Source organism: Mesoplodon mirus (assembly GCF_964341445.2).
Source record: "Mesoplodon mirus genome assembly, chromosome: 7".
NCBI lineage: Eukaryota > Metazoa > Chordata > Mammalia > Artiodactyla > Ziphiidae > Mesoplodon > Mesoplodon mirus.
In genome coordinates this window covers 12,147,804-12,170,536 of record NC_138983.1, presented here as the reverse complement: position 1 = coordinate 12,170,536, position 22,733 = coordinate 12,147,804, and the positions used below count along the sequence as shown (strand labels likewise).

The window sequence follows — 22,733 nt, the reverse complement described above, 5'->3', positions numbered from 1 at the left end:
AAATCAGGTATGTGGATGAGTTTGTCCAGTGAGAAGGCTTGAGGGGAGAAGAGGTCATGGACAAATCCTTGCAGAATGTGTATTTAAGCAGCAGGAGAGGGAAGAAGACCCATGGGAAGGGACCTGAGAAGGAATAGTTGGAGACATAAGAGGCAGTTCAAGACTGGTCTAGTCTCCCAGAAACCATGAGCATTTCAAGACTGATACAGTCGAGAGAGGCAGAAGCTAAAGAGAGGTTGTGTGTGATGAGAACCGAGAAAAGAATGATGGGCCAGGGATGAGGAGGTCCGTGGTGGTCCTAGTGGGAAACATTCCAGGGGAAAGTAGGGGCAAAAGCCAGACTGCATAGGTTTAAGAGTGCGTGGGACATGAAGGGGAGATGTGGCAAACTGACCAGCATTGTGAGAAGTTTCACGGTGGGTTATGGGAAGATTTGAGCATATGTGTAGGCTGAGGGGGAAAGTCTGGGCTGTGCCTTTCCACTCCCATCTCAGGGTAATTTCAGTTGACTTCCTTGAGTTCTGTTACAGCTTTCTGAGATGACAGGGTCCAAAACTGTCCACAAACCTTTGTTGTAAAGAGCCAGCTAGTAAACATACTAAGCTTTGCCAGCCGTAGGGTCTCTGTGGTGACCACTGAACTCTGCCATTGTAGTGTGAAAGCAGCCATAGGCAATGTGTAACCAAGTGAGCAGGGCTGTGTTCCAATGGACTTTATTTACCAAAAAAAAAAAAAAAAAAAAAAAAAAAAAAAGCCACACACACCCAAAACAAACAAAAAAACCCCAAAAGGCAAAGGGCAGGATTTCCACCGTGGACTATAGTTTGCTGACCCTTGCTCTAGGCTCATGAAAGGGGATTGGAGATGCAATAAATGGGGCAACTGATGAAGCAAGGATAGCATCAAGACCTCAGGGAAATGGGTTTGCCTCAGAAAGAAGGTTCTTGCGTCTATTTGGATACCTGTTGCTCTCTGACTTCCTCTTTATGTGTCTGCCTTGTAACCCTCAACTATGAGCACCTTGGGGCTAGGAATGTTTCCCGGCAATGATTCCAGAGGCTTCCACACAGGAAGCCCTCAGGCACATAAGCAGTTGAGAGGAGACACAAAGGCGCCTTATTGTGGAAGAAGGGGAAAGGAGAGAGACACTTATGGAAAGGCCTGTGTCACCTCAGTGAGTTAGGAGCCATGAAGCCAAGTTCCCTCCACTGAGGTTTAAGCAGAGAGGCAACATGTCTCTAATGTTTCAGACTGAGTCCTTCCAAGAGGCAGAGGACTGGGGTAGAAAGTCTTGCTGTCTCACAAGTGGTATACTGGAATCTGGGGAGGACTCTGGAGATTAGGGAGGAAGGCAAAGGGCCACCTCCAGAATGATCCTGGACATACTGTGGGATGGCGAGGAAGAAAGGGTACTGCAAAGCCCAGGAGCACTCTGGAAGTCCTGAGGGGGGAAAGGGGAGAGAAGAATGTAAGAGGGGCTGGAGCCAAATAGCTCCTGGGTGCTTTTTTTTTTTTTTTGGCCGCACTGCGCATCATCTTAGTTCCCTGACCAGGGATCCAACCTGCGCACCCTGCTGTGGAAGCACAGAGTCTTAACCACTGGACCACCAGGGAAGTCCCTTGGCCTCCATTTTAAACTCCTGAGATGGGATGGGGCTGTACAGAGGTTTAAAAGGTGGTAAGTGAAAAAGGAAGCCTTCTTTATGCAGCTCACACCTGGGCACAGGGAATCCAGAGACTGGAGACCGAGCTGAGAGGGATCAAGGAGAGTCCATCCCCTCGTGGGGAACCGGAGTCCACTCTGCCTTGGGAAGGGTGTTTGTGGAACACAAATGGCGGCCTTCAGACTAAGGTAGAAGCTGCAGAAAGCTGAGGGTGGAGGCACTGGGGTAGCTTGATGAATAGGTAGGAGGCATCTCTTGGCAGGGGAAAAGGGTCGGGGCATATTCAAGAAAAATGATGTCATTGGAGCTGAGCCGAGGCTAGAGGGAAGTGTTCAAGACCTCCACAACCTTTCTCAGCCTGACTTTCAATCCTTGCTATTCTCCTTCCTATATCCTAGGTTCCTACTGAATTTACAACCCATTCTAAGCACATACCACCATTTCCCCACCTTCCAGCCTTTGTGTTGTTTCCTCTCCTTGCCATTTCCTGGTCTTCCTTCCTCCCATCCTCTTGTCTTTATATCCTTTCTGGTCTTCAAGTCTTAGATGCTACTTTCTCCAGGAAGCCTTCTTAGATTCCATTCCCAACTGGGAGCAATCCTTCCCTCCTCCAAACTCTTTATCTGTCAGTCACCAGACAAGTCATTTAGCAATTTTCACCTGTAATAAAGAAGTGCTGAGGACAGAAGCCATTCTCCAGGCAGCTCTGTCTTTCGCTTACCCACAGCACATTACCCAGGCAGACGCCCTCCACAAGTGGGGACTGGACAAGGATCTGTACAAGCTCAGGCAGGTGCTACAGTCCCTTTTACCAGCTCCTGGGGCTGTTCTGTCTGCTGGATTAGGGCCCTGTACGCACCAAGCCTGTAGCTACCAGAATCCTGGATACCCTGCACCCCTCCTCCTACAGAAGCCCCAGCTGCTTGCTAATTCTGCTTCCTGCTTTTAACCCAAGGATAAACCCAGGCTCACTCTTCTGTCTCTCAGCTGGCTTTCTCTCCTCATGGTGGGGAATGCCACAATGGGGTCTCTTAAGCACATTGATTTAGGAAACAGGCTCTGAGCTACATACGTTCTTACAACCCAGGAGCTCTGGGTATTCATGTGCTGGTTGGACAGCCTGTCTGCCTCTCCCATGGAGCTGGCTATCGCTTGGTATCAGCCATATTGGCTGATTTCAACCCCAGTTCACTTTTGGCCTGGGCCAGAGAAGTGCATTTAGTGAATTAACTTAATGGTGTATGTGTGGTGGTCGTATAAGAGCTCCAAAGAGATGCACTAAGTTTATTGTGCTAAATTGCTATGTGCCCTTGGGCAAGTGACACCCCCCACCCTAACTCCTGTCAATATCTTGGCTTCTATCTTTGAAAAAACAAGAAGGTTGGGCAAACTTGCAAATCCTGCTAGCCTTAATCTTCCGTGGGTGTGTGTATCTCAGCTCCTGCAAAGCAGATCGACAGTCATAAGAAAAGGGTTCCTGACAAAGGTGACAGAGATTCGAACCTCACTTCCTAGGCGTTGTTGCCCTTGGTGATTTGCAATTTGCATCTGGGGGATTTTGCACCTGAAGACAAAGGATTTTTTTTCTTTTTTTAAGAAGATGTTGGGGGTAGGCGTTTATTAATTAATTATATTTTTTAAAATTAATTAATTTATTTATTTTTGCTGTGTTGGGTCTTCGTTTCTGTGCGAGGGCTTTCTCTAGTTGCGGCGAGCGGGGGCCACTCTTCATCGCGGTGCGCGGGCCTCTCACTATCGCGGCCTCTCTTGTTGCGGAGCACAGGCTCCAGACGCGCAGGCTCAGTAGTTGTGGCTCACGGGCCTAGTTGCTCCGCGGCATGTGGGATCCTCCCAGACCGGGGCTCGAACCCGTGTCCCCTGCATTAGCAGGCGGATTCTCAACCACTGCGTCACCAGGGAAGCCCCAGGCTTTATTTATTTACTTATTTTTTCCCCAGCAAGATTCCTAGGATGTTGTTCTCCAGCGGGACCACTGGGATTCTGGGCCTGCACTGTCCAGTATGGTGGCCACTGGCTACGTGTGGCTATTTAAAAGTGATTAAAATTAAATAAAATTAGCAAGCCATTTCCTCAGTCATAGTAGCCACATTTCAAATGCTCAGTAGCCACATGTGGCTAGTGGCTACCATACTGGATGATGCAGTACAGAGCATTTCCATCTTCACACAGAAACTTCTATAGGAAGTTCTGGATCAGACTTTTGTGAATCAGGAAACTGAGGCCCAGAGAGGAGACATGACCTGGCGAAGCATGTTACGGCAGATCTGGGCCTAGAACAGAGGTACCCCATTCCCAGGCCTGATTCATTGCCCTACCCCCTGCTGCCTCCTTCCTCTATGCCCTTCTGGGCTCCCAGCTCAGAGACCCTAGTGGGTCCAGCACAGGGCCAGGCGGCTGCGTTGGCTGGTCCCAGGGGATGTTTGTGACTGAGCAGAGCTCCAGATGCTGCGCATTCCTGGTAGGGTCAGACCTGCCCTGCGGCAGTCAGGGAATTAGCCTCTCAGAAGAGCCTCAGATATTCTTTCCGGAGCTGCCCTCTTCCTGCCCGGCCCAGGGGGCTGGTTGGTTTGGGAGCGCTCTCGGATCGCCTTGGGTGAAGCTGAAAGGCTGCGTGGATTCCCTGTTGGAGAGGTACTTCTGCTCAAGGAGGGTTGGGAGACAGGCAGGAAACTGCACCTCTTGCATCTTCTAAGGTCTCCAGGTCCAGCACGAGGGGCATCTGGGAACAGGGTTTCTGCCAGTCCACCCTTGGGGCCGCATTTGGCGGGAACCGGATCTGCCCTCACCTGCAGCCCTGTGGCGGGTGTGCTGTTAAGGGCAGGGAGACCGGCGTCCGGGGGTGGAGGTACGGGGGGCTGAGAGGCCAGGGGAGGGGGCGCCCGGGAGCGCCCTGACCTCGCCGGCTGCTGGGAGGCGGAGGGGATGGGGGTTGGGGGAGAAGAGGGGAGCCTGGCAGCCAATGAGAGGGAGGATCTCGTTTCAAAAGGGTTAACCCACAGCCAATGGGAGCCTGGGGGAGCGGATCCTGCTCACTCCATTCAAGAATCCCAAGTATTCAAGATGGACGGCAGGGAGTGTGGAAGGAGAAAGGGGGCGAGGGGGGAAGAGCGAGATCGGCAGAGGCCAGGGCGCGGCGGCCGCTTGGTGCCCGGACCTACCTTGGCCCCGGCCGGCGGCCGGAGGGGCGGCCGCCGGGGATCCGAGCCCGGCCCGGGAGAGGAGCCGGCGGGGCGCGAGAGGGCGTGAGAGAGGGGGTGCGAGACCAGGGAGGGAAGCCAAGAGGGAGGGAAGGGCAGAGAAAGAGCCCGGGAAGAAGGAGGTGGCAGGCAGAGGAACGTAAGGAAGCGCACTGTGTAGGTATCTGAGCGCCCTGAGGGGTAACGCCACCGATTTTCGGTTTTCTTCTCTCGGTGAGGGGAGGGGGCTGGTCTGGGCTCTTCCCCTCGTCTTCCTTCCCCCTCTTCGTCCTCCTCCCCTCGTGGGCATCTCTTCCATTTGTTCCTTTCGCAGCGCTCGTAACTGGCGAGCAGCGGGCACGTCGTGCTGGGGCGGCTTCGCGGTCCTTTTCCCGGGGGGCGGTGGTGCGCAGGGGAGGGCGGCTGCTGCCGGGCTGAGGCCGGGCCGTCTGGGGCCGGGCGTGCCGGGGACTTGGCGGGTGTGTGCAGAGGGAAGCGCCGTGGCCGAAGGGCTGCAGCCGGGCGGGGAGTTGTGCATCTTGAGAAGTTGTGGATGAGCCAAGGGGCTGTGTGTGCGTGTGAGGCCCGTTCTTGGGCTGAGAGTTGTGGGGTTTTGAGGGGTGTGTTCCGTGGAGCAGCCGTGGCTTCACACTCCGGGGCTTGCTGTTTGGGTAAGTGTGTAGTGAGGGCTGAGTTGTGCAGCGAGTGTGGCTGGGAGTTTGTGTGTGCGCGCGTGTGTGGTCCAGCCTCTAGGTGTGTGTGTGTGTCCTGGGGGAGGGGGGGGCACCGTTGGGCGTTGAGGGCGAGTGCACCCCCCTCCCCCCCCTCCCCCTGCCCCTTTCAGCCCATTCACGGAACGGGGCTTTCAGGACCCTCCCGGGCCCCTCCCCCTCCAGTCGCCATGGCTGCGGGGAGGGGGGAGGAGGAGACAGTCGGGGCCAGCCCCTGCCCCTGGCGCTCCAGCTAACCCTCCACCTGCCCTTTCTCTCCCTTCCGCAGGCTGGGCCCCATCCCCCGCTGCTCCGGGGAGCAGGGCCCGGAAGATGGTGGCCAATGAGGAGGGGGAGTGGAGAGAACTTGAGCCGGGGCTTCCCCTCCCCCATTTCCTCCTCGGTCTCCACACCCGCCTCTGGAAGGAGCTGGGGGATGGCTCCTGGGCCCACGCTGGGGGACGGGCCCTGCTGGCTGCTGAATCGCAGGGCCCGCTCTGCAGTGAGTTGGGTGTGAGAGCCGAAGGGACCTTGGTCCCAGCCCCGTCTCCCTTCTCGCCCCCGGGAGAGATCTGGGAACTCCTTGGTGAGGAATCTTCCCCTCACCTCCAGGAACTTGCTGGGCAGTCCTGCCTTTGCCCCTCTGCCCCCTGTTGGCATGATCCAGTTCCCTGCTGGGACTGCTTTGCTCAATCCAAGAGCAGAGGCCTGGCGACTGGCCCTAGTGGGGCCTGGGTCCCCGTCCGTTAGAACGTTTTGCAGATTACAGGAACAAACTCTGCCTAGGAAGGCGGGAGAGAGGCTCTCCTGCTTCCTGAGGGGGTGGGAGGGGGCCGGAGGGGAAGCCCAGAGGAAGAGCTCCCAACTGGGGAGTCTGTCCGCCATTCCTCCGGCCGGCTGTGGAAGGTGGAGGTTATCTCCTGGAGGCCTTCCCTGATCGGTGCACCGGGGAGTTACCCCCACGGCCCCTGACCCTCTGGGCTGCACACAGTTCACCAGGTCAGAACTGGAGCTGAGCTTCCGGGGCCACAGCTCTAGCCAGGAATGTGCCACCCTAGAGCTCTGCCTGCCTCTGAACCTTTGGCTGGTGTCAGGATTGTTTATCCAGGGTTTAAGCCCGTTAGACCAGGCAGGATGGGGAAGTTCTGGGTGAGCTGAAAGCTCCCTAACTGGAGTCCCTGGATAAACAAGAAACAACTCGGATTCTGATCCCACTGCCAATGAAAGAGAGCCTATCTCTAATGGTGAGGGGATCAACCGCACCGTTTCGTTTAATGCTGAACCCATAAAGTGGATCTAATGACCTCCAAGAGGAGATGCAGAGGCGGGGCTTTACCCGCAGCTTCTACCTCCAGAAGCACCTCCCCTCCTGTGCGGCCTGGGGACCCTGTGCCTTTTCTCCACCATCCCTCTGGTCCTGAAGGTTCATCTGAGGCTGTCCCCTTCAGGCCTAGAACTTCCCTTTATCTAAACTAAAAAGGCGAGCGAGCCTTGGCCTAGGGAGGAAGAGAGGGTTCTCTGGTCCTGGTCAGCCAGCTCCTCTCTGGAGGGAAGCTGCCGGAGATACAAATCCAGGTGAACACAGCTTCGTGTCACCTCCAAATCTGGGGAGGGTTCTACCACTCATTACCTGTGAAGCTTGAGTGCCAAGCTGCCCCCTTGGACCCTGTTCCCCCGGCCCCAAAGCCTCAGGGGAAAGGTGGTCTCGATGCTAGGAAGGGCGTGAGGAGGAAGGCCAGAGGAGGAGTGGAGGGAAAACAGGGGATCGACGCTGAGAACGGAAGAGAAGGAGGAAAGCTGTGGTGACGACGAGAGGGGCAGAGAGGGAGGCGGAGAGAGCTGAGCGGCCCGGGGCTGGGGCGGGGCTGGGGCGGGGCGGGGCGGGGCCGGGGCGGCAGGGCCGGCGAGCCGCTGCTGCGGGCCGGAGCTCTTTTCACATTGCGCTACTGTCTGCCCATCACAAGCAGTGCAATGTTAAAAGGGCATTGGCCGCGCAGTGCCACCCAGCGCCAGCTGCGCCTCCTCAGCGTTGAGGCTTCCTCACCCAGAATCCTCTCTGTGAGTCGTCCTCCTAACAGCGCACGTGTCTGGAAGCGCTTCCACGTGCAGTCCACACACTAACTACGTTACGCTGGACCTCTAATGACTTCGGCAAGTCGCACCCCCATTTTACAGATGAAAAGACCGAGGGTCTGAAAGGTTTAAGCGGAGCTGCCAAAAGTTTGACAGCTCTTAAATTGCACAGCCTAGATCTAATCTTGTCCTAAGTCTGACAGCTCACCAGTCTCTTTGGAGAGGGTTGGGTAGATTCTCAACTGAGAGATTGCCGGAGCTGAGGGGTAGAGGGTTTTGATGCCACCTGCTGGTTGTATGAGTGTATCTTCCAAAGGTTCAAGCCTGTTAAAGATAACAAGTAGTGGCTTGTTGGCTTAGAACGAGTTCCCAGACTCAGTTTGGGATTGGAGGGTGGGTGGATAAGATTGGGAGAATCACTGTTAGGACCAGAACAGACCTCCATGAGAAAAAGGGGATGCCCAGGAAAGGAAAAAGGGCTAACCTGAAAGGACTGCTCCCTGGGGACAGGAACTCGTGTGCCCCTGGCATTCCACACCTGCAGCTCCTTCCCTGGCTCTTGGGCAGAAAAAGGCGACCTCATCTCCACCTGCAGTTCCCAGCATGACCCTTCTTAGTCACAGGGTATTTGACAGTGGTGCTTCTCCAGGACACAACTGTCTGGGCATCCAAGATTCGGACAGCACTGCCCATGGCCTGATCTTGAAGATTAAACAGGATCCCTTGAACCCAACTCGCAGAATGGTTCTTCCAGGAAAGACTACAAAGAACTTGAGGGCAATGACTGCCAGTTACTTCCCTGTTTCCCACAGTGTCTAGTTGGCTTAGTAAGTAAATTGAGAGAGAGGCAGATTTGGGGAGCTTTAAGAAGGTGGCTGGTTTGTGTCTGATAGTCAAAGTCAGAGATTTTCAAGGACAGGCCTTCCTGAACTTCGGTGCAGGAAGTGGGACTGAGACGGACAGGGTTTCTGGGTCGCTTGCTGGAACCTGAGAGAAGGCTTTAGGCATCACCAGGCATGTGGGAAGTGAATGACGGGACAGACCCCCATCAGGCTTCTCAGATGGGGTGCTGGACATCATTCCTTCACGGCTTGATTTGCCGCCTTCTAGCACCTGTGTCTTCCAGGTCTCTTCCTCCCTTCTGCCCAGACAGCCCTCCATCCTGACGCTGACAGCAGTATTTGAGACGGTACAGTTAGCTTCATGTTCCTTTTTTTTCATTCTTAACATTTCTATTTGAGCCTCTTCTCTGGGCACAAAACAGCCATTTGGTGATGGGACTCCACATATTAAGAAACAAGAAAATTTCAGTGTTTCCTCATTGCCCTTGAGATGAAATTCCTAAGTGTATTATGGCCTTTGCCTATCTTTCCTCTGCTATCTCATCTCACCCACTTGCATCTGTGCTCCAGCTTTGGAAACTTTTATTTCATCTAAACTTGAGCCACTTAACACACAGTTCTCTCGGCCAGAAATAGCCCCCTCCCCCCCAGTCTTCCTCTCTGCCCACGTAACTTTTTTTTTTTTTACTATAAATTTATTTATTTATTTTTGGCTGCGTTGGGTCTTCCTGCCTGCGCGCAGGCTGTCTCTAGTCGCGGCGAGCAGGGACTACTCTTCGCTGCGGTGCGTGGGCTTCTCTTGTGGAGCATGGGCTCTAGGTGCACGGGCTTCAGTGGTTGTGGCACACGGGCTCAGTAGTTGTGGCGCACGGGCTTAGTTGCTCCGTGGCATGTGGGATCTTCCTGCACCAGGGCTTGAACCCGTGTCTGCTTGCCTTGGCAGGCGGATTCTTAACCACTGCGCCACCAGGGAAGCCCTGCCCACCCATCTTCTCATCCTTCAAGTGCCATCATAGTCATCACTTCTGCAAAGCCTTCCTTGACTCCTTAAGTCTAGGCTAAGCCTCTCCTACAAGCTCCCGAGCTTACTCCTCCATCCCTGCTCAGAGCCCTTGTCACCTACTGGAATTGCCTGGTTCTTGTTTGTCCTCGCGCTAGACCGAAAGCTCCATGAAGTCAGGCCGTGGCTGCCTTGTTCTCCACTGCATCCCCAGTGCTGAACAAGGCCTGGCAAGTAAGAGGTGCTCTTACAAATAGTTGCAGTATCAATAAATGAATCTGTAAATAACAAGCTAGCTTACAAAAACAATGATTTTCATGATGCGTCCAAACCTCCCTGCAGCTGACGGTGACCTCACAAAAAAAAGGTTTCACATCACTGCCAAAAACTGCACTTGCGTCACACGGTTGCATTGATGCTGCAGTTTTGAGCTATTTTGTTCCACTTTGTATCAGCTGCCAAGGCAGCACCTTGGCTGATCGATTTTCCTTTTAGCTTTAAGTGTGGCCATGAGCTGACCAAAATATTCCAGAACCAGGCTGAAAGGCAATGGGACCCAAGAAAACCCTTGTCCTGGAATAAACCTCTTCCAGGTGCCCAAACCAGGCAAAAGCAGATTCAATGTCAAGGGCTCCAAAAGACAGGAGCTGTTTTGGATGCTCCAGCTGGAATACCACTCACAAAAGCCATCTCTTAATAAGCAAAACCTCACCTGAATCTCCATCCTCTGGTATCTTGCCATTGACGAAGCAACTGTTGCCCCCTAGTGGTGTGAAGGGACAGGCGTGGGATGGGGGTGTATGTGACCGGTATGGTACTTGCATGAGGAAGAAAAGTCAGAGGACCGAATGCCTCACAGTTGCTTTCCCCTTTTTATTAAAAATAGACCCAAACACTTTATGTATCATACAAAAGTTTCGTTCGCTGGTGGCAGCCACGAGGAAGCCTGGCCCCGTAGCACTGATTTCCCGCCTTCCCCGCCAAGGGCCTGGGTGCCAGGGAGCAGTGGCTGGGCCTCGGAGAACGCCCACAAAGCCTGCTTGCTCTGGAATCTGCCAGCTGGGGGTGAGGCTGTTCCAGGGCAACTCTCCCTACCCCACGCAAGGGTCAGATACTTGAAAGTGCCTCTTTAGTGCCAAGATAAACAAGTGGAGTGAAATGGAAACCCCTGTGATTCTTTTATTATTACCCAGGGCCTGGGATTTGGGATTTCCACCCCCAACGAATCCTTGCTTCTACAAACGGGGGTGGGAAACTTCACCCTTAGAGACTCTGGTATCTCCCGGTGTCTGAGGCCAAAATTTCACTCCATCTCGAGCCTTTTCCCACCTGCTATTCTGTGGCCTAGGATCTACCAGTCCCATGACTCAAGGTTGGTCCTCTGTTCATTCACAGAGGTGGAGCAAACACCGATTCTTCCCGTGGTCCTCTCTGCCTGAGTCTACGCCCCGCCATCCCCTCAATGTTCAGGACCTTGGGGCTAGAAGGCCCCACAGCCAGCCCTTTCCCCCAGTCTGTCTCCCTGGCTGCTGCCCACTCCTGAGCCTTCAACACCCCTGGGGTACCCCAGAGCCCCGTGCCAAAGGGGCCTGGGAGTGATGAGGTGGAGGCGGGGGAGGGGTTGGCAGGAGCCGGGTTTCCCCCAGGGGTGGGGCAGTACTCATGCTGGTATGGACGCTTGGCAGGGCCAGGGGACGGGTGGGGAGAGTGGGGCATGCGGAGGAAGGGCACAGCCTGCCAGAGCCCCTCAGTCCCAGCCGTTGTCCTTCACCATGTGTGACATTTCAATGATGTACTTCCCTTCCTTGTACTTCTGGCTTGTCTCAAAAGCTTGTTCCTGATGGAGGGGACGCCGTGAACGCAGGACAGAGCGGTTCCCTCCCAGGCACTCCTGCAGCCACCTGTGTTACCCCTGACCCCAACCCCGCTAACCCCCACCCAGTCCAACCCACTACTAGCTCCCTCTCCCCTCTGGATCATGCAAAGACCTAACATGTGGGCACTGGGGCTTGGAGGGCCATGGAGACCCCCCTTCAGAGGGTGGCCCTCTCCCCGCCGGTACTTACATATTTCCAGCCGAGGGTGGTTTTGCAGCTCTCACAGAAGATATCAGCTACCGAGTGGAGCCCCGTGAGCAGGAGGCGCTGCTCAGCTGGCCCGCAGCCCACGTTGACCCTGTCTCAGGAAACAGGAAGGACCCAGGACCCGGTGGGGTCGCTCTGTCAGTCTAGACCCCGAACAGCCCAAAGGACCTTCCATCTGGAGAGAGCTTAACCCTCCAAATGGAAGCCCCTGCCTTCAGCAATCCACCCTTTTCTGGCTAGTGCCTAGGCCTTTTCCTTCCGGTGCTGGGATTGCAGAGCTGCCCAGAATCCCCCCGCAGAAGAACTGTAGACCGAGTTCCTGAACCGCTTCGCAAAAGGAGAGGCAAAGGCGGCAGGTGCGAAGCCACCTTCAGATGGCTCACCCTGTTTCTCCCAGAGGAAAATTATTCACAACACAAGCACACAAGCACAAGGAGAGAGGTAGACTCACACGGAGTTAAACAGGTAGGCTCGGCCGTGGCTCCCTTGGAAGGACTGTGGAGACATAGGACAGACAGACAGTGACTACTGGGTATCCCTTGACCCCAGGGTTACCCTTGCACTGAGTCCCCCGGGGACGCGGAGGAGGGAGGCTGGGCTTCATTGCCTCACCCCTAGGTGATGTTTGGGCTACCTTGGGGGCAGAGCGGAGGGGAGTGGCAGGCCCCCCACTTGGCGTACCTTGGAAATGAGCTCATCGTGTTTGGCCAGGTGTGCACGGCAGTGGACGCAGCTGTAGGTGCGGTGGCAGCGGGGCAGGTAGCTGCGGAAAGTCTTGGTGGGGAGGCAGGCAGGGGCCGGGCCAGGGTCGCAGCTGGGCATGACGGGCTGGAGGACGATGCCCTGGCGGGCAGGAGGGGCTGGTGCCGTGCAGCTCCCACACAGACGGTCGCAGGTGAAGCAGCGGAGCAGGTTGGCTAGAGCCGTGTTTCAGGGCAGGAGAGATGTGGGGGGGCTGCCCGGCCAGGGCCCCCCCAGACGTGAACCAGATAGAAATGGAAGTCACCTGGGAAGAGGGGAAGGTGCATCAGGAGAGCCGAGACCGCGTGAGGAGCCCCTCCTGCGGGGATGGAGAAGATGGGGCTCCGCTCACCTCCACCCCTACTTCCCCCCGCATCACCGGCAACCCTCCTCAGCGTCCAGTCGCACTGTGTCTCCCTGTCCCCTGGATGACAGTCTGCTCTGGCGAGCCTGGCAGCGGATCCAGGCCTCTAGCCCAGGAGGTGGTGTCTCTCCCTCCTGGGGCGGGAGCAGCCTCCACCATTTTCCGCCGAGAGCAGCCCGCCGGCACCGGCGCTGCCATGGGAGCAACGTCATTTGCAAGTGCTCTTTCCTTGGTTTTCAGTTCTTTTGTGAGGATCTGCGTCCCACATGCACTGGTAGGCTCTGTGTCTCTGTGGAGCTCAAAGCCTTTAAAAAGTTGGGGGTGCCTGGCAGTTCTTCTTTCTCATGGCCTCCGTTTGCAATATAATTGGTCCATCACACATTTTGTGTGGGAGGGAGGGGCGTGATGAGAAAGGGAAGGAGAGCAGGCAGGCAGGTACACACACTCTGCTCCAGCCCTCTTCTGGGGCTGGAGTCCTGCATTCTGGGAACTAGAACTTGATGGATGTCTCATCCGGTACCAAAGACCTCAGACGTGGCTGCTGCCCAGTCTTGCACCTTGGTCCACTCATTCTGGCCCAGAAGCAACACTGGGCTTGTCTTCTCAGCCTCTGAGGCCCTCGGTCTCTCTTTCCTGCTCTCTGTAATTGCTGCCTTAGCCCTCAGTTAAGGACTTGGGCACCCAGCCTAGGAGAGAAACTCTCTTTCCTTCGGGCGCATCTGACAGCTGGAACCGATGGGCAATGGGGACTGTGTTGGGGAGGCCAGCGCTCCTGGGCTGTGTCTGTAGGGTGGAGCAGCATCTAAGATGGACAGCAAAAGTGGAGGCTCTTATTTTCAAAACCCGTGCTTTGGGGCCCAAGGCAGAGGATGTTTCTCTTCACCTTCTCCCAACGGCAGGACAAACAGCAGTGACTCTGTGGGTGACATGAGATAAAATAATTGCTGGGTCCTGATTAAGAATTTTGAGGAAGATGCCCAGACTCCAGCCCCAGAATGGCTGAGGGTGCTGGATAACGAGGGAGGTGTCCCGTGTTGGTTCTGATAAGCAAGTGAGCTGCTGTCTTCTCCCTCCTTCATGGGGCCTTCAGGCCCATGGTGGACGGTTTAGCCCAAGTCTGGTTCCGAGATGCCAGCTGGGTGCTCTGGCAATGCTAGGCCACTAGGCAGAGCCGAGGCAGTGTGACTGAGCAAGCCAGGGCGACGGGCTCTCATCCTGTCCTCTGCGGTGGCCACCAGCACCCCTGCTGCTTCAGTGCTTCCTGGGGCCGCCAGGCACTCTGTCTACAAAAACCCCCTGGCAGAGACCATCTTCAGATTCAGGTCTTCTCCCCCTGCGGGGGCCCAGGAAGACACCTTGGGCTGTGTTGAGGGTGACATTGGGCTCTGGCTGCAGGAGACGGGCCCTCCTCACCAGCCCAACTCTTTAGCCTCCACTTCGCAGGTCTGCCTTCAACTTTGCCTGCAGGTTCCCCTCTGACGCGCTCCAACTAGCACACCTTCGAGGGGCCTGGGGAGGGGGCCGGGTCCTAGCTCTCAGACTCCTTCCCCAGCCTCCAGCACGCCTCCCTCCCTCTCTCTCCCCTGCTTCCCCATCTAGCTCAGGAGAGGCTGCACAGAAGGCCAGAGAGTCACTCACGGGAAGGGGAGGAGGGGAGGAGGGGTCACTTCTTTCCCCATCTCAGATTACCGAGAGAAGCAAGTTGAGCAAATGACTGGGAAAAAAACAAAGGCAAGCTGAGTGCTGGGGAGAGGATGCTCTCCCAAGTGAGATGGGGCTGGACCGTGGGAGGCGGGGGAGAGGGAGGGCTGGGGGAGGGGGATGCCGAGCAAGCGGCGCTGACGGCAGAGGCGCCGAGGCGGAGGCTCCAGGAAACAGGTGCGAATCCCGTGCCTCGTAGGGGAACAAAAAGGGAGGGGGACACCTGCTCACAAAGGATTTTCTCATCTGCTCCGAGGCTGCGGCCCCCTCCGGGCTGGCATTCCTTAGTAGGGTAGGGTCCGAATAATTAGCAGCGCAGCCGGCTCCCAGGGCGGGCTTTGGGGGTCTGCACCAGCAGCAAAACAATAAACAGTGATGCCTGATGCTGCAGCCAGAGTTGCTGGGAAATAAGTGCGGGAACCGTCAGAGCTTGGAGAGGGATGAAGGAGCTGAGAGAGGAGCGGAGGCAGCGGGGAGGGGGAAGGGAGGACAAAGGGTGGATGAATAATGCTTTTGCAAAGGGGAGAAAGCGGCACGCAGCAGCAGGAGGAAATTTGCAAAGGGAAAAAGATTCATTTGGAGAAGGGCTGCCCCCTCACCTTGAGGTCTGCTCCAGAGATCTCCGTCTATCTCTCTCTCTCTCTCTCTCTCTCTCTCAATCTCTCTGCTCACTCTTCTCTCTTCTCCTTCCGCTCCTTCAATGGGGAAGGGGATGGGGGCGGGGGGAGGGTAGTTAGGGGCTCAAGACTGGGGCTGCAAAGCTGGCCAGCTGCTAGGGGGCCAGAGGTTGTCTCTCGTCTGTACCTCGGGCTGTGGGTGAATGTAGCTGTATGTTGTGGAGCTGCATCATAACACTGTGAGTCATCCATCCCCCCACCCCCCTCACCTCCCACGTCAGAGCAGGGCTGGGAGACACAGGAGGAGGGTTGGGAGGAAGGGAGCGCGCAGGCATTGAGGGACGGGGCTGGGGGAGTGATGCAGAGGGATGGGAGCAGAGGGGCGGGACGGGAGGGGCGGGTGCAAGAGGAGAGGCTGGCTGCTGAGGAGGAAGGCAGTGTGGCCAAGGAGACAGCAAGAACCTGGGGGAAGGACAGGGCTGGGCAAGGATGGCGTACAGTACGGGTGGCAGGACTGGAGGAAGGGTGGTGGCTAGGCGGGTGACAGCGAGAGACGGGTGCAGAGTCAGGAGCGTGCACACACCTTCAAGATGATACATTTCCCATTTCAGCTCTGGTACCAGCCTTGACGCAGGGAAAAGAAAGACACAGTAATTGTCACATATGGCATAGAGTGCCCCCAAGCTTGTACCAGCCACTTCCATGCCTCAAAGCCTCCAGCTGAATACCCCCGAAGGAGTCATAGACCAAATATGACATCTCACATGCAGGAACCTCTTATCACCTACCTCCAAATTACTTGGGCTTCGTAAACGGAGACACCCACGTTACATAAGATTCTCTACTGGGCTATAAACTTTCCGAGGCAGGTCCTCTGGGAAACTCCTCTCTGCATCCCAGGACTGCGATGCCTAGCGCAGAACTTTGCATACAGAAGATGCTCACAAAACAGCCGTTGAGTTGCATCTTCAGATGTTGTCCAAGTGTCTGGCTTTGGTCTCAGAGAGACCTGAGTTGGAATCCTGGCTCTGCCAATACACTTCCCAGACACCACTGGGTGAGTTACTGATAAACTTCGTGCCCCTGATTTGCTCTTCTGCTAAATGAAGCTAATAATGTTTACCCCATGGAGACGTGAAGTAAAGTGAGACAACATGTAAACACCTAAAAAATGCCTGGCACGTGATAGGCACTTAGTAAACCCTAGTTACTGTCATTTCAAAACAGTGTTCTCAACTTAGTACCCCTAAACCCAGAGCAGATTTACTATTAAATTCTGATAGCTCAAGAGACACATGCCAAATTTATGTCTGATGAAGAATTTAACATCTTTCTTGCTATTTTTCTATTGGTTTCCAGTTATACTTCAGTTGACCCAGAATATTTATCATGGAGTGTTGCAAGCTGCTAAAGTAGGTGGACACAGAACATAACCCTCTAAGAGAAAAACTCCGATTTCTAACCAAGGCTAACATTCAGAAAACGAAGTATTTTTTACAAGCAAGGAGGGGGAAAAGTTAAGGAAGGGAAATAAGGTTAATGGGAGGCAGTGCTAGCTGGGTCTGAAAAAGTGAAAAGAATTCTGAATATTTAATAAGGGAAGATTCTGGGGTTTAAGGTAAATTCTGAAAACACAGTGTGGGTATCTTGAGTGATGTTACCAGAGGTTTGGAATTGAGAGGTAGAACTGAGTAAAGAAAGAGGGAAATATTCTTGCCTGGGCAACAGATGAGAAGGGAAATGTAAGTGGAGGAGGCATTTGTTGAGGAAAACAGTGGGAAGTGGGAAAAGGAAGGTGAGTAGTTTTTTAGGGCAAGGTTTGCAAGTGTGGAAGCAAAAAAGGATGCCACTTAATTTAAATGAACTCAGGAAGAAAATTATCAAGGATTTAGCTGGAAAGGAGAATGAACAAGACACGTGAGGACAGTATTATTTGGGGGTGGGGTGGAGATGACAGGAGTGCTTGGTGAAAGATTGAAAGTGAGGAAGGAGAGTGTAGGGAAGCACAGATGCTTTCAGTGTTCTGCCCTGACTCTTTCTGTGTTTAAGAAGCAAAATGGAGAGCAGTCCAAAGGAGGGGGAGGGGTTTCTTCTCCCTAAAGTCAGCTTGAGATGGCTATACAATACCCAAATTAAGATGACCTTCAGATAACTGGGAGAAATTGCCTCAAGGGAGAGGCAAAGAAACGAATCTGGGAGATAGACTGCATGGAAACAGGAGAGGATGAGCTCACTAAGGGAGAGAATTTTGCAAATTTGGAAGACTAGAATTGAATTTTTGAAGAATGGTGAAAGATTAGGGGATACCTGGTAGTTCCCTGGAGAACTAATAGAGGCGTGGTGAATGAATTAAATAATTAAAGCAAATCGCCAAAGAAAAAATACTGTGAGAAGTGAGAAGTGAGGGACTTCCCTGGTGGTCCAGTGGGTAGGGCTCTGTGCTCCCAGTGCAGGGGGGGCCTTGGTTTGGTCCATGGTCGGGGAACTAGATACTGCACGCGTGCCCCAGCTAAGAGCCCGCATGTCGCAACGAAGATCCCGCGTGCTGCAACTGAGACCCGGTGCAGCCAAAATAATTAAATAATTAAAAGAAGTGAGAAGTGAGGAAGGCACTCTTAGGAAGGGAATGGTAAAATGGGGCCAGCCGGAAAAAGGCAACCCAGAAAATCTTACCAGGCTTTTCTACTCAGATTAACCCTGTGAGCTGGACTGAAAAAAGTACTCATCTCTAAAGCAGGGATGACAATTACAGTGTGTACTTCACAGGATTCTTGTGAGGATTAGATGGATTTATACCTGTAATGCCCATAGAACACTGTGTGGCATCTGGCACTATGCATTTGCTATTATTATAACGGCACTCAAACTCCAAAATCTTGGGTTTGAGTACTAGCTTGGGCAAGACGCTTCACCTACCTTAGTCTCCTACCTCACCTGAAATTGAAGATAATAAAGCTGACTTTACAGGTGGCTGTGAAAGAGGATACCTGAAAGGGCTTTGAAAAATGTAAACTACAAATAGATGGCATCGTTATAGCTTCCCCTCCTCAACTTACAATAACTTAAGAGCTAACATCAGATGCTTTCTGTGTTACAGGCATTGGGCTTAGTACTTTACATACATCATCCTATGCAGTCTTCAAAACGACTTGAAGAGGTTGGGTACTGTTATCGCTAGTTCACAGTCAAAAAACTGGGTCTCAGAGAGTTTAAGTCTGTGATTTGCCCAAAGTCACACAGCAAGCAAGTAGCATACATAGCAAAGAATACAAAATTCCAAAGTCCAAACGCATCAGAAGCGTAAAGACGTGGCCCAGCCTGTTGCTTGTGGGGTTAAATGACTGGCCTTGTATAACTGTCAGGGATTTAGGGCGGGAAACAGAGTCCCCAACAAAACTCCCCGCTCAATAGGAGAGAGGTTGTTGGGTAATGATTGACTTGCAGAGTAACTGGAAGAAATTCTTGGACTTCTATTCGTTTATTTAAAAAAATTTTTTTAATGCTCTCTAGGGGGCAAACATTGTGTCGGGTTGGGGATGACAGTCCAGGTTAGTCTCTGATAAGCTGTTTTCCTCCACGTTCCCTACCCCTTGGTTTCCTCGTATCCAAATGGGGTTCTGCTAATTTCCCGGTTTCCAGGCGATCGTGGGACCTAGACTAGTGAGTCCCCTTCGCATCCCGCCGCCCTACCCCTTCCCGGACGGCAGGTGAGCGGGACTACTGTGGCGAGAGGCCCCAACCTCCGCGTCTCAGCGACCGTTGGCCCCCTCTGCTGGTCCCCGCCCCGCGCGGGGGCGTAACCGCCACTCTTCCTACTCCGCCCGCCCCCGGGCTTCGCGAACAATGACGGCCGCCGTCCGCCCACCTTTGACGTCACGATCAAAAACAATCCATTAACTACAAGTCCCAGAAAGCCGAGCGGCTGCGCGAGCTCGATCGCTCGCGGCCCTTCTGGCACAACTACATATCCCAGGGGGTAGCGCGTGGCCGCGGCTTCTCCACTGCGCAAGTGCGGAAACGCCTGAGTTTCCGGTGTGGGTCTAGGCGAGCGTGGCTAGCTGTTTGGTTTAGGTCTTAGTTAGTGAGGGCTTTTTGGTTTCCAAGTTTGGGCTCGTGGCTGTACAGGTAAGGTAATAAGCTCAGGAACGCAACCGTCGCTTCCTTGGAGCCTGGGCAGATTTCGGTGCCTGGGGAGGCTGGGACAAATGCTGGACCTAGAGCTGCGATCCGGGATCGGAGATGGTTCTTCGCTGTTCCTCGGCGTTTTCTAGTTTATGTAGTGATTTTTTTCCCCATTCCAGCAATCGCTGTTAATCCCCAGAACAACACTTTGTGTGAGGAAGTGTAAGTTCCTCCAGTTGACAACTGAGGAAAAGGTACAGAGAAGTTAAGTGATTTATTTGTCTAAAGACACTACCAGTGGTTGCTGAGCTGTTTTCTTATTGCTGTTTTGAGTCCGAACCCGGTATTCTCTGCTTTGCATCCGGATTGCTGGCTCCCTTTCTTGTTGACTAAGAGGGTTAGGTTGCCTTTTTAAGTCTGGAGTATCCCAGTAGGGCGATGAAGGTGATGTAATCAAGTCTTTCAATCTGTAGATACCGTTTTCTTCTTACTCCGAGTCATGTATTCACTGGGTGTTTTTATAGAGGTGCCTTTGGGTTGTCAAGCCGTATTCTAGGTACTAGAGTTACAGCAGCAAACAAAAATACCCCGCCCCGTACGTTCTAGTGAGGGTAGACAAATATATAGTGAGACAGATGGTGATCAGAGGTAAGAAGAAGTATGAAGCAAGGTAAGGAGAAACGTCCACTGGAGGATTTTGAAGTGAGTCCTGACTTATGTTTAGATCTGATATTTGTGTTCTAGGCACAGCAGCCACACAGAAAAGATGGGAGAGGAGGCCAATGATGACAAGAAGCCAACTACTAAATTTGAACTAGAGCGAGAAACAGAACTTCGCTTTGAGGTGGAGGCATCTCAGTCAGTTCAGTTGGAGCTGCTCGCTGGCATGGCAGAAATCTTTGGCACAGAGCTGACCCGAAACAAGAAATTCACCTTTGATGCTGGTGCCAAGGTGGCTGTTTTCACCTGGCATGGCTGTTCTCTACAGCTCAGTGGCCGCACCGAGGTGGCTTATGTCTCCAAGGACACCCCTATGTTGCTTTATCTCAACACTCATACAGCTTTGGAGCAGATGCGGAGGCAGGCGGAGAAGGAAGAAGAGCGAGGGCCCCGGGTGATGGTAGTGGGCCCCACTGATGTGGGCAAGTCCACAGTGTGCCGTCTGCTGCTCAACTACGCAGTGCGTTTGGGCCGCCGGCCCACTTACGTGGAGTTGGATGTGGGCCAGGGCTCTGTGTCCATCCCTGGTACCATGGGGGCCCTCTACATTGAGCGGCCAGCAGATGTTGAAGAGGGATTCTCTATCCAGGCCCCTCTGGTGTATCATTTTGGCTCCACCACCCCTGGCACCAATATCAAGCTTTATAATAAGGTCAGAGCCAGGGCCAAGGTGGGGTGGAGGGGAGGGCTGCTGTCAGGGTTGGAAGCTGTGGAGAAGTTTGCCAGTTAAAATTCTTTGCTCCCGGGCTTCCCTGGTGGCGCAGTGGTTGAGAGTCTGCCTGCCGATGCAGGGGACACGGGTTCGTGCCCCGGTCTGGGAAGATCCCACATGCCGCGGAGCGGCTGGGCCCGTGAGCCATGGCCGCTGAGCCTGCGCGTCCGGAGCCTGTGCTCCGCAAGGGGAGAGGCCACAACAGTGAGAGGCCCGCGTAACAATAACAACAACAAAAATTCTTTGCTCCCTCTCAGCTGGTGTTATTGTCACATGATTTTGAAAAAGACAGTTTCAAAAGTAAGTCAACCTCAGATTGGTAAACGTTTCTATGGGCCTATTTTTAAGTGATTTACTAAATTTCTACTTAGGACATGAAACACAAGAGACAGAAGAAGCAACATAAAATAAAAATTAAATCCACGTTATGGGGTCACAACCACAGCCATTAAGAGTGTCCATTTTTTTTTATATCTAATTCCACTTATTCTAAAGAAGGGTAAGAGAGCTGTGGGTTGGTTTGTTTTTGTGGGGTTTTTTCCCCCTCACCTCTGTCCTTTCTTCTGCAGATTACATCTCGTTTAGCAGATGTGTTCAACCAAAGGTGTGAAGTGAACCGAAGGGCCTCTGTGAGTGGCTGTGTCATTAACACCTGTGGCTGGGTCAAGGGCTCTGGTTACCAGGCACTGGTGCATGCAGCCTCCGCCTTTGAGGTGGATGTAGTTGTGGTTCTGGATCAAGAACGACTGTACAATGAACTGAAACGGGACCTACCTCACTTCGTACGCACTGTGCTGCTCCCTAAATCCGGGGGTGTGGTTGAGCGCTCCAAGGACTTCCGGCGGGAATGTAGGGATGAGCGTATCCGTGAGTATTTCTATGGATTCCGGGGCTGTTTCTATCCCCACGCCTTCAATGTCAAATTTTCAGATGTGAAAATCTACAAAGTTGGGGCACCCACCATCCCAGACTCCTGTCTGCCTTTGGGCATGTCTCAGGAGGACAATCAGCTCAAGCTAGTACCCGTCACCCCTGGCCGAGATATGGTGCACCACCTCCTGAGTGTCAGCTCTGCTGAGGGCACAGAGGAGAACCTTTCTGAGACCAGTGTGGCCGGCTTCATCGTGGTGACCAGCGTGGACCTAGAGCATCAGGTGTTTACTGTTCTCTCCCCAGCCCCCCGCCCACTGCCTAAGAACTTCCTTCTCATCATGGATATCCGGTTCATGGATCTTAAGTAGAGATGAGCAGGAAGCCTTGCTGCCTGGGGCATAGAGATCTTCTGGCCATCACCTAAGGCAGAGGGGCTGAGGTATGAGAATCTCTTGAGGCCAGGCTGACCAGTAAATGGTGGACTACTCGAAAGCGTATATTCTACCTCTTAAAACAGGTGGTGGTAACCTAACTCTTCTGATCTTGAACCAGAAGGAAAACCATGAGAACATAATTGGTTTCTTAGATCACCTGAGTTGCTACTTTGAATGATCTGAGTTCCAGAGAAGTCCCATTGTTTTCACTCTGCTACTATGTGGGCTAATTTATTACTGCTTTATATTCTGTATATAGTACTTTGTTACCTTGTCTGTCCAGGATGAGAGAGTGAATTCAAAGGACTCCTTCCAATAAAGTTCATACTTGGGAAAAAAAAAACTATTTTAATAAACATTTTTGCCATATCACAGAAGTTGGTGTAATTTTTAAAATTTTTGTTTTTCCCCTAAGCATTATAGAAACATTATTGTAATGACTTATTGCTGAATGCCTAGAGGAGAAGAAAGCCAAGAGCCCACCTGTGAGCTAAGCAGGTGAATTTTTTATGATGAGTCCCCGTTCCTTTGCACTTAGGTAAATAGATGCTAAATCTGTTGTTTAATTGGAACCAGACCATCAGTCAAAATGTAAATTGAGCTTTCAGGTAGTAAGCTGGGAGAGCCCATTCTCTTTGATCTCTTGCAAATGATTGTCATTCCTGGTTTGGACTTGCATTATTGAATAAGTATCATGATGCCTTTCATCCATTCATTCTTTTTTTTTTAAAATAAATTTATTTATTATATTTTATTTATTTTTGGCCATGTTGGGTCTTCGTTGCTCCACACGGGCTTTCTCTAGTTGCGGCGAGCAGGGGCTACTCTTCGTTGCGGTGCACAGGCTTCTCATTGAGGTGACTTCTCTTGTTGCAGAGC

At 53.1% G+C, this 22,733-nt stretch overlaps 2 protein-coding genes across 5 annotated transcripts; one reads left to right on the top strand and one right to left on the bottom strand.

Moving 5' to 3' along the window:
- Positions 1-4,247: 4,247 nt before the first annotated feature.
- Positions 4,248-22,238, top strand: CLP1 (cleavage factor polyribonucleotide kinase subunit 1). Of its 4 annotated transcripts, none has more exons than XM_082628819.1 (3): positions 4,248-4,316; positions 19,860-20,487; positions 21,117-22,238. In XM_082628819.1, the coding sequence occupies exons 2-3, from the start codon at positions 19,882-19,884 to the stop codon at positions 21,786-21,788; spliced, it is 1,278 nt and encodes a 425-aa protein (XP_082484945.1). In that variant the 5' UTR covers positions 4,248-4,316; positions 19,860-19,881; the 3' UTR covers positions 21,789-22,238. The 4 variants fall into 4 exon arrangements, with proteins under 4 accessions (XP_082484945.1, XP_082484943.1, XP_082484944.1 ...); XM_082628817.1 differs by lacking the exon at positions 4,248-4,316 and adding an exon at positions 19,015-19,118 and having other exon boundaries at positions 21,117-22,237; XM_082628818.1 differs by lacking the exon at positions 4,248-4,316 and adding an exon at positions 19,023-19,369.
- On the bottom strand, positions 10,359-15,198 carry YPEL4 (yippee like 4). Its single transcript, XM_082628737.1, has 5 exons — positions 14,976-15,198; positions 12,252-12,576; positions 12,022-12,065; positions 11,553-11,661; positions 10,359-11,323 (listed from the first exon to the last, which is right to left on the bottom strand). Exons 2-5 carry the CDS (start codon positions 12,390-12,392, stop codon positions 11,234-11,236), a joined length of 384 nt encoding a protein of 127 aa, XP_082484863.1. The 5' UTR covers positions 12,393-12,576; positions 14,976-15,198; the 3' UTR covers positions 10,359-11,233.
- Positions 22,239-22,733: the final 495 nt, after the last annotated feature.

What these genes read in the sequence shown, in the direction of transcription:
- YPEL4 (XM_082628737.1), bottom strand. Translation starts at nt 12,392, where the DNA reads ATGCCCAGCTGCGACCCTGGCCCGGCCCCTGCCTGCCTCCCCACCAAG. An exon ending in GCCTACCTGTTTAACTCCGT is followed by an intron (nt 11,662 to 12,021) that starts GTGAGTCTACCT and finishes TTCCTGAGACAG; the next exon opens with GGTCAACGTGGGCTGCGGGC. An exon ending in CCACCCTCGGCTGGAAATAT is followed by an intron (nt 11,324 to 11,552) that starts GTAAGTACCGGC and finishes CCCCTCCATCAG; the next exon opens with GAACAAGCTTTTGAGACAAG.
- CLP1 (XM_082628816.1), top strand. Translation starts at nt 19,751, where the DNA reads ATGGTGATCAGAGGTAAGAAGAAGTATGAAGCAAG. An exon ending in AAGAAGAAGTATGAAGCAAG is followed by an intron (nt 19,786 to 19,859) that starts GTAAGGAGAAAC and finishes TTTGTGTTCTAG; the next exon opens with GCACAGCAGCCACACAGAAA. An exon ending in ATATCAAGCTTTATAATAAG is followed by an intron (nt 20,488 to 21,116) that starts GTCAGAGCCAGG and finishes TTTCTTCTGCAG; the next exon opens with ATTACATCTCGTTTAGCAGA.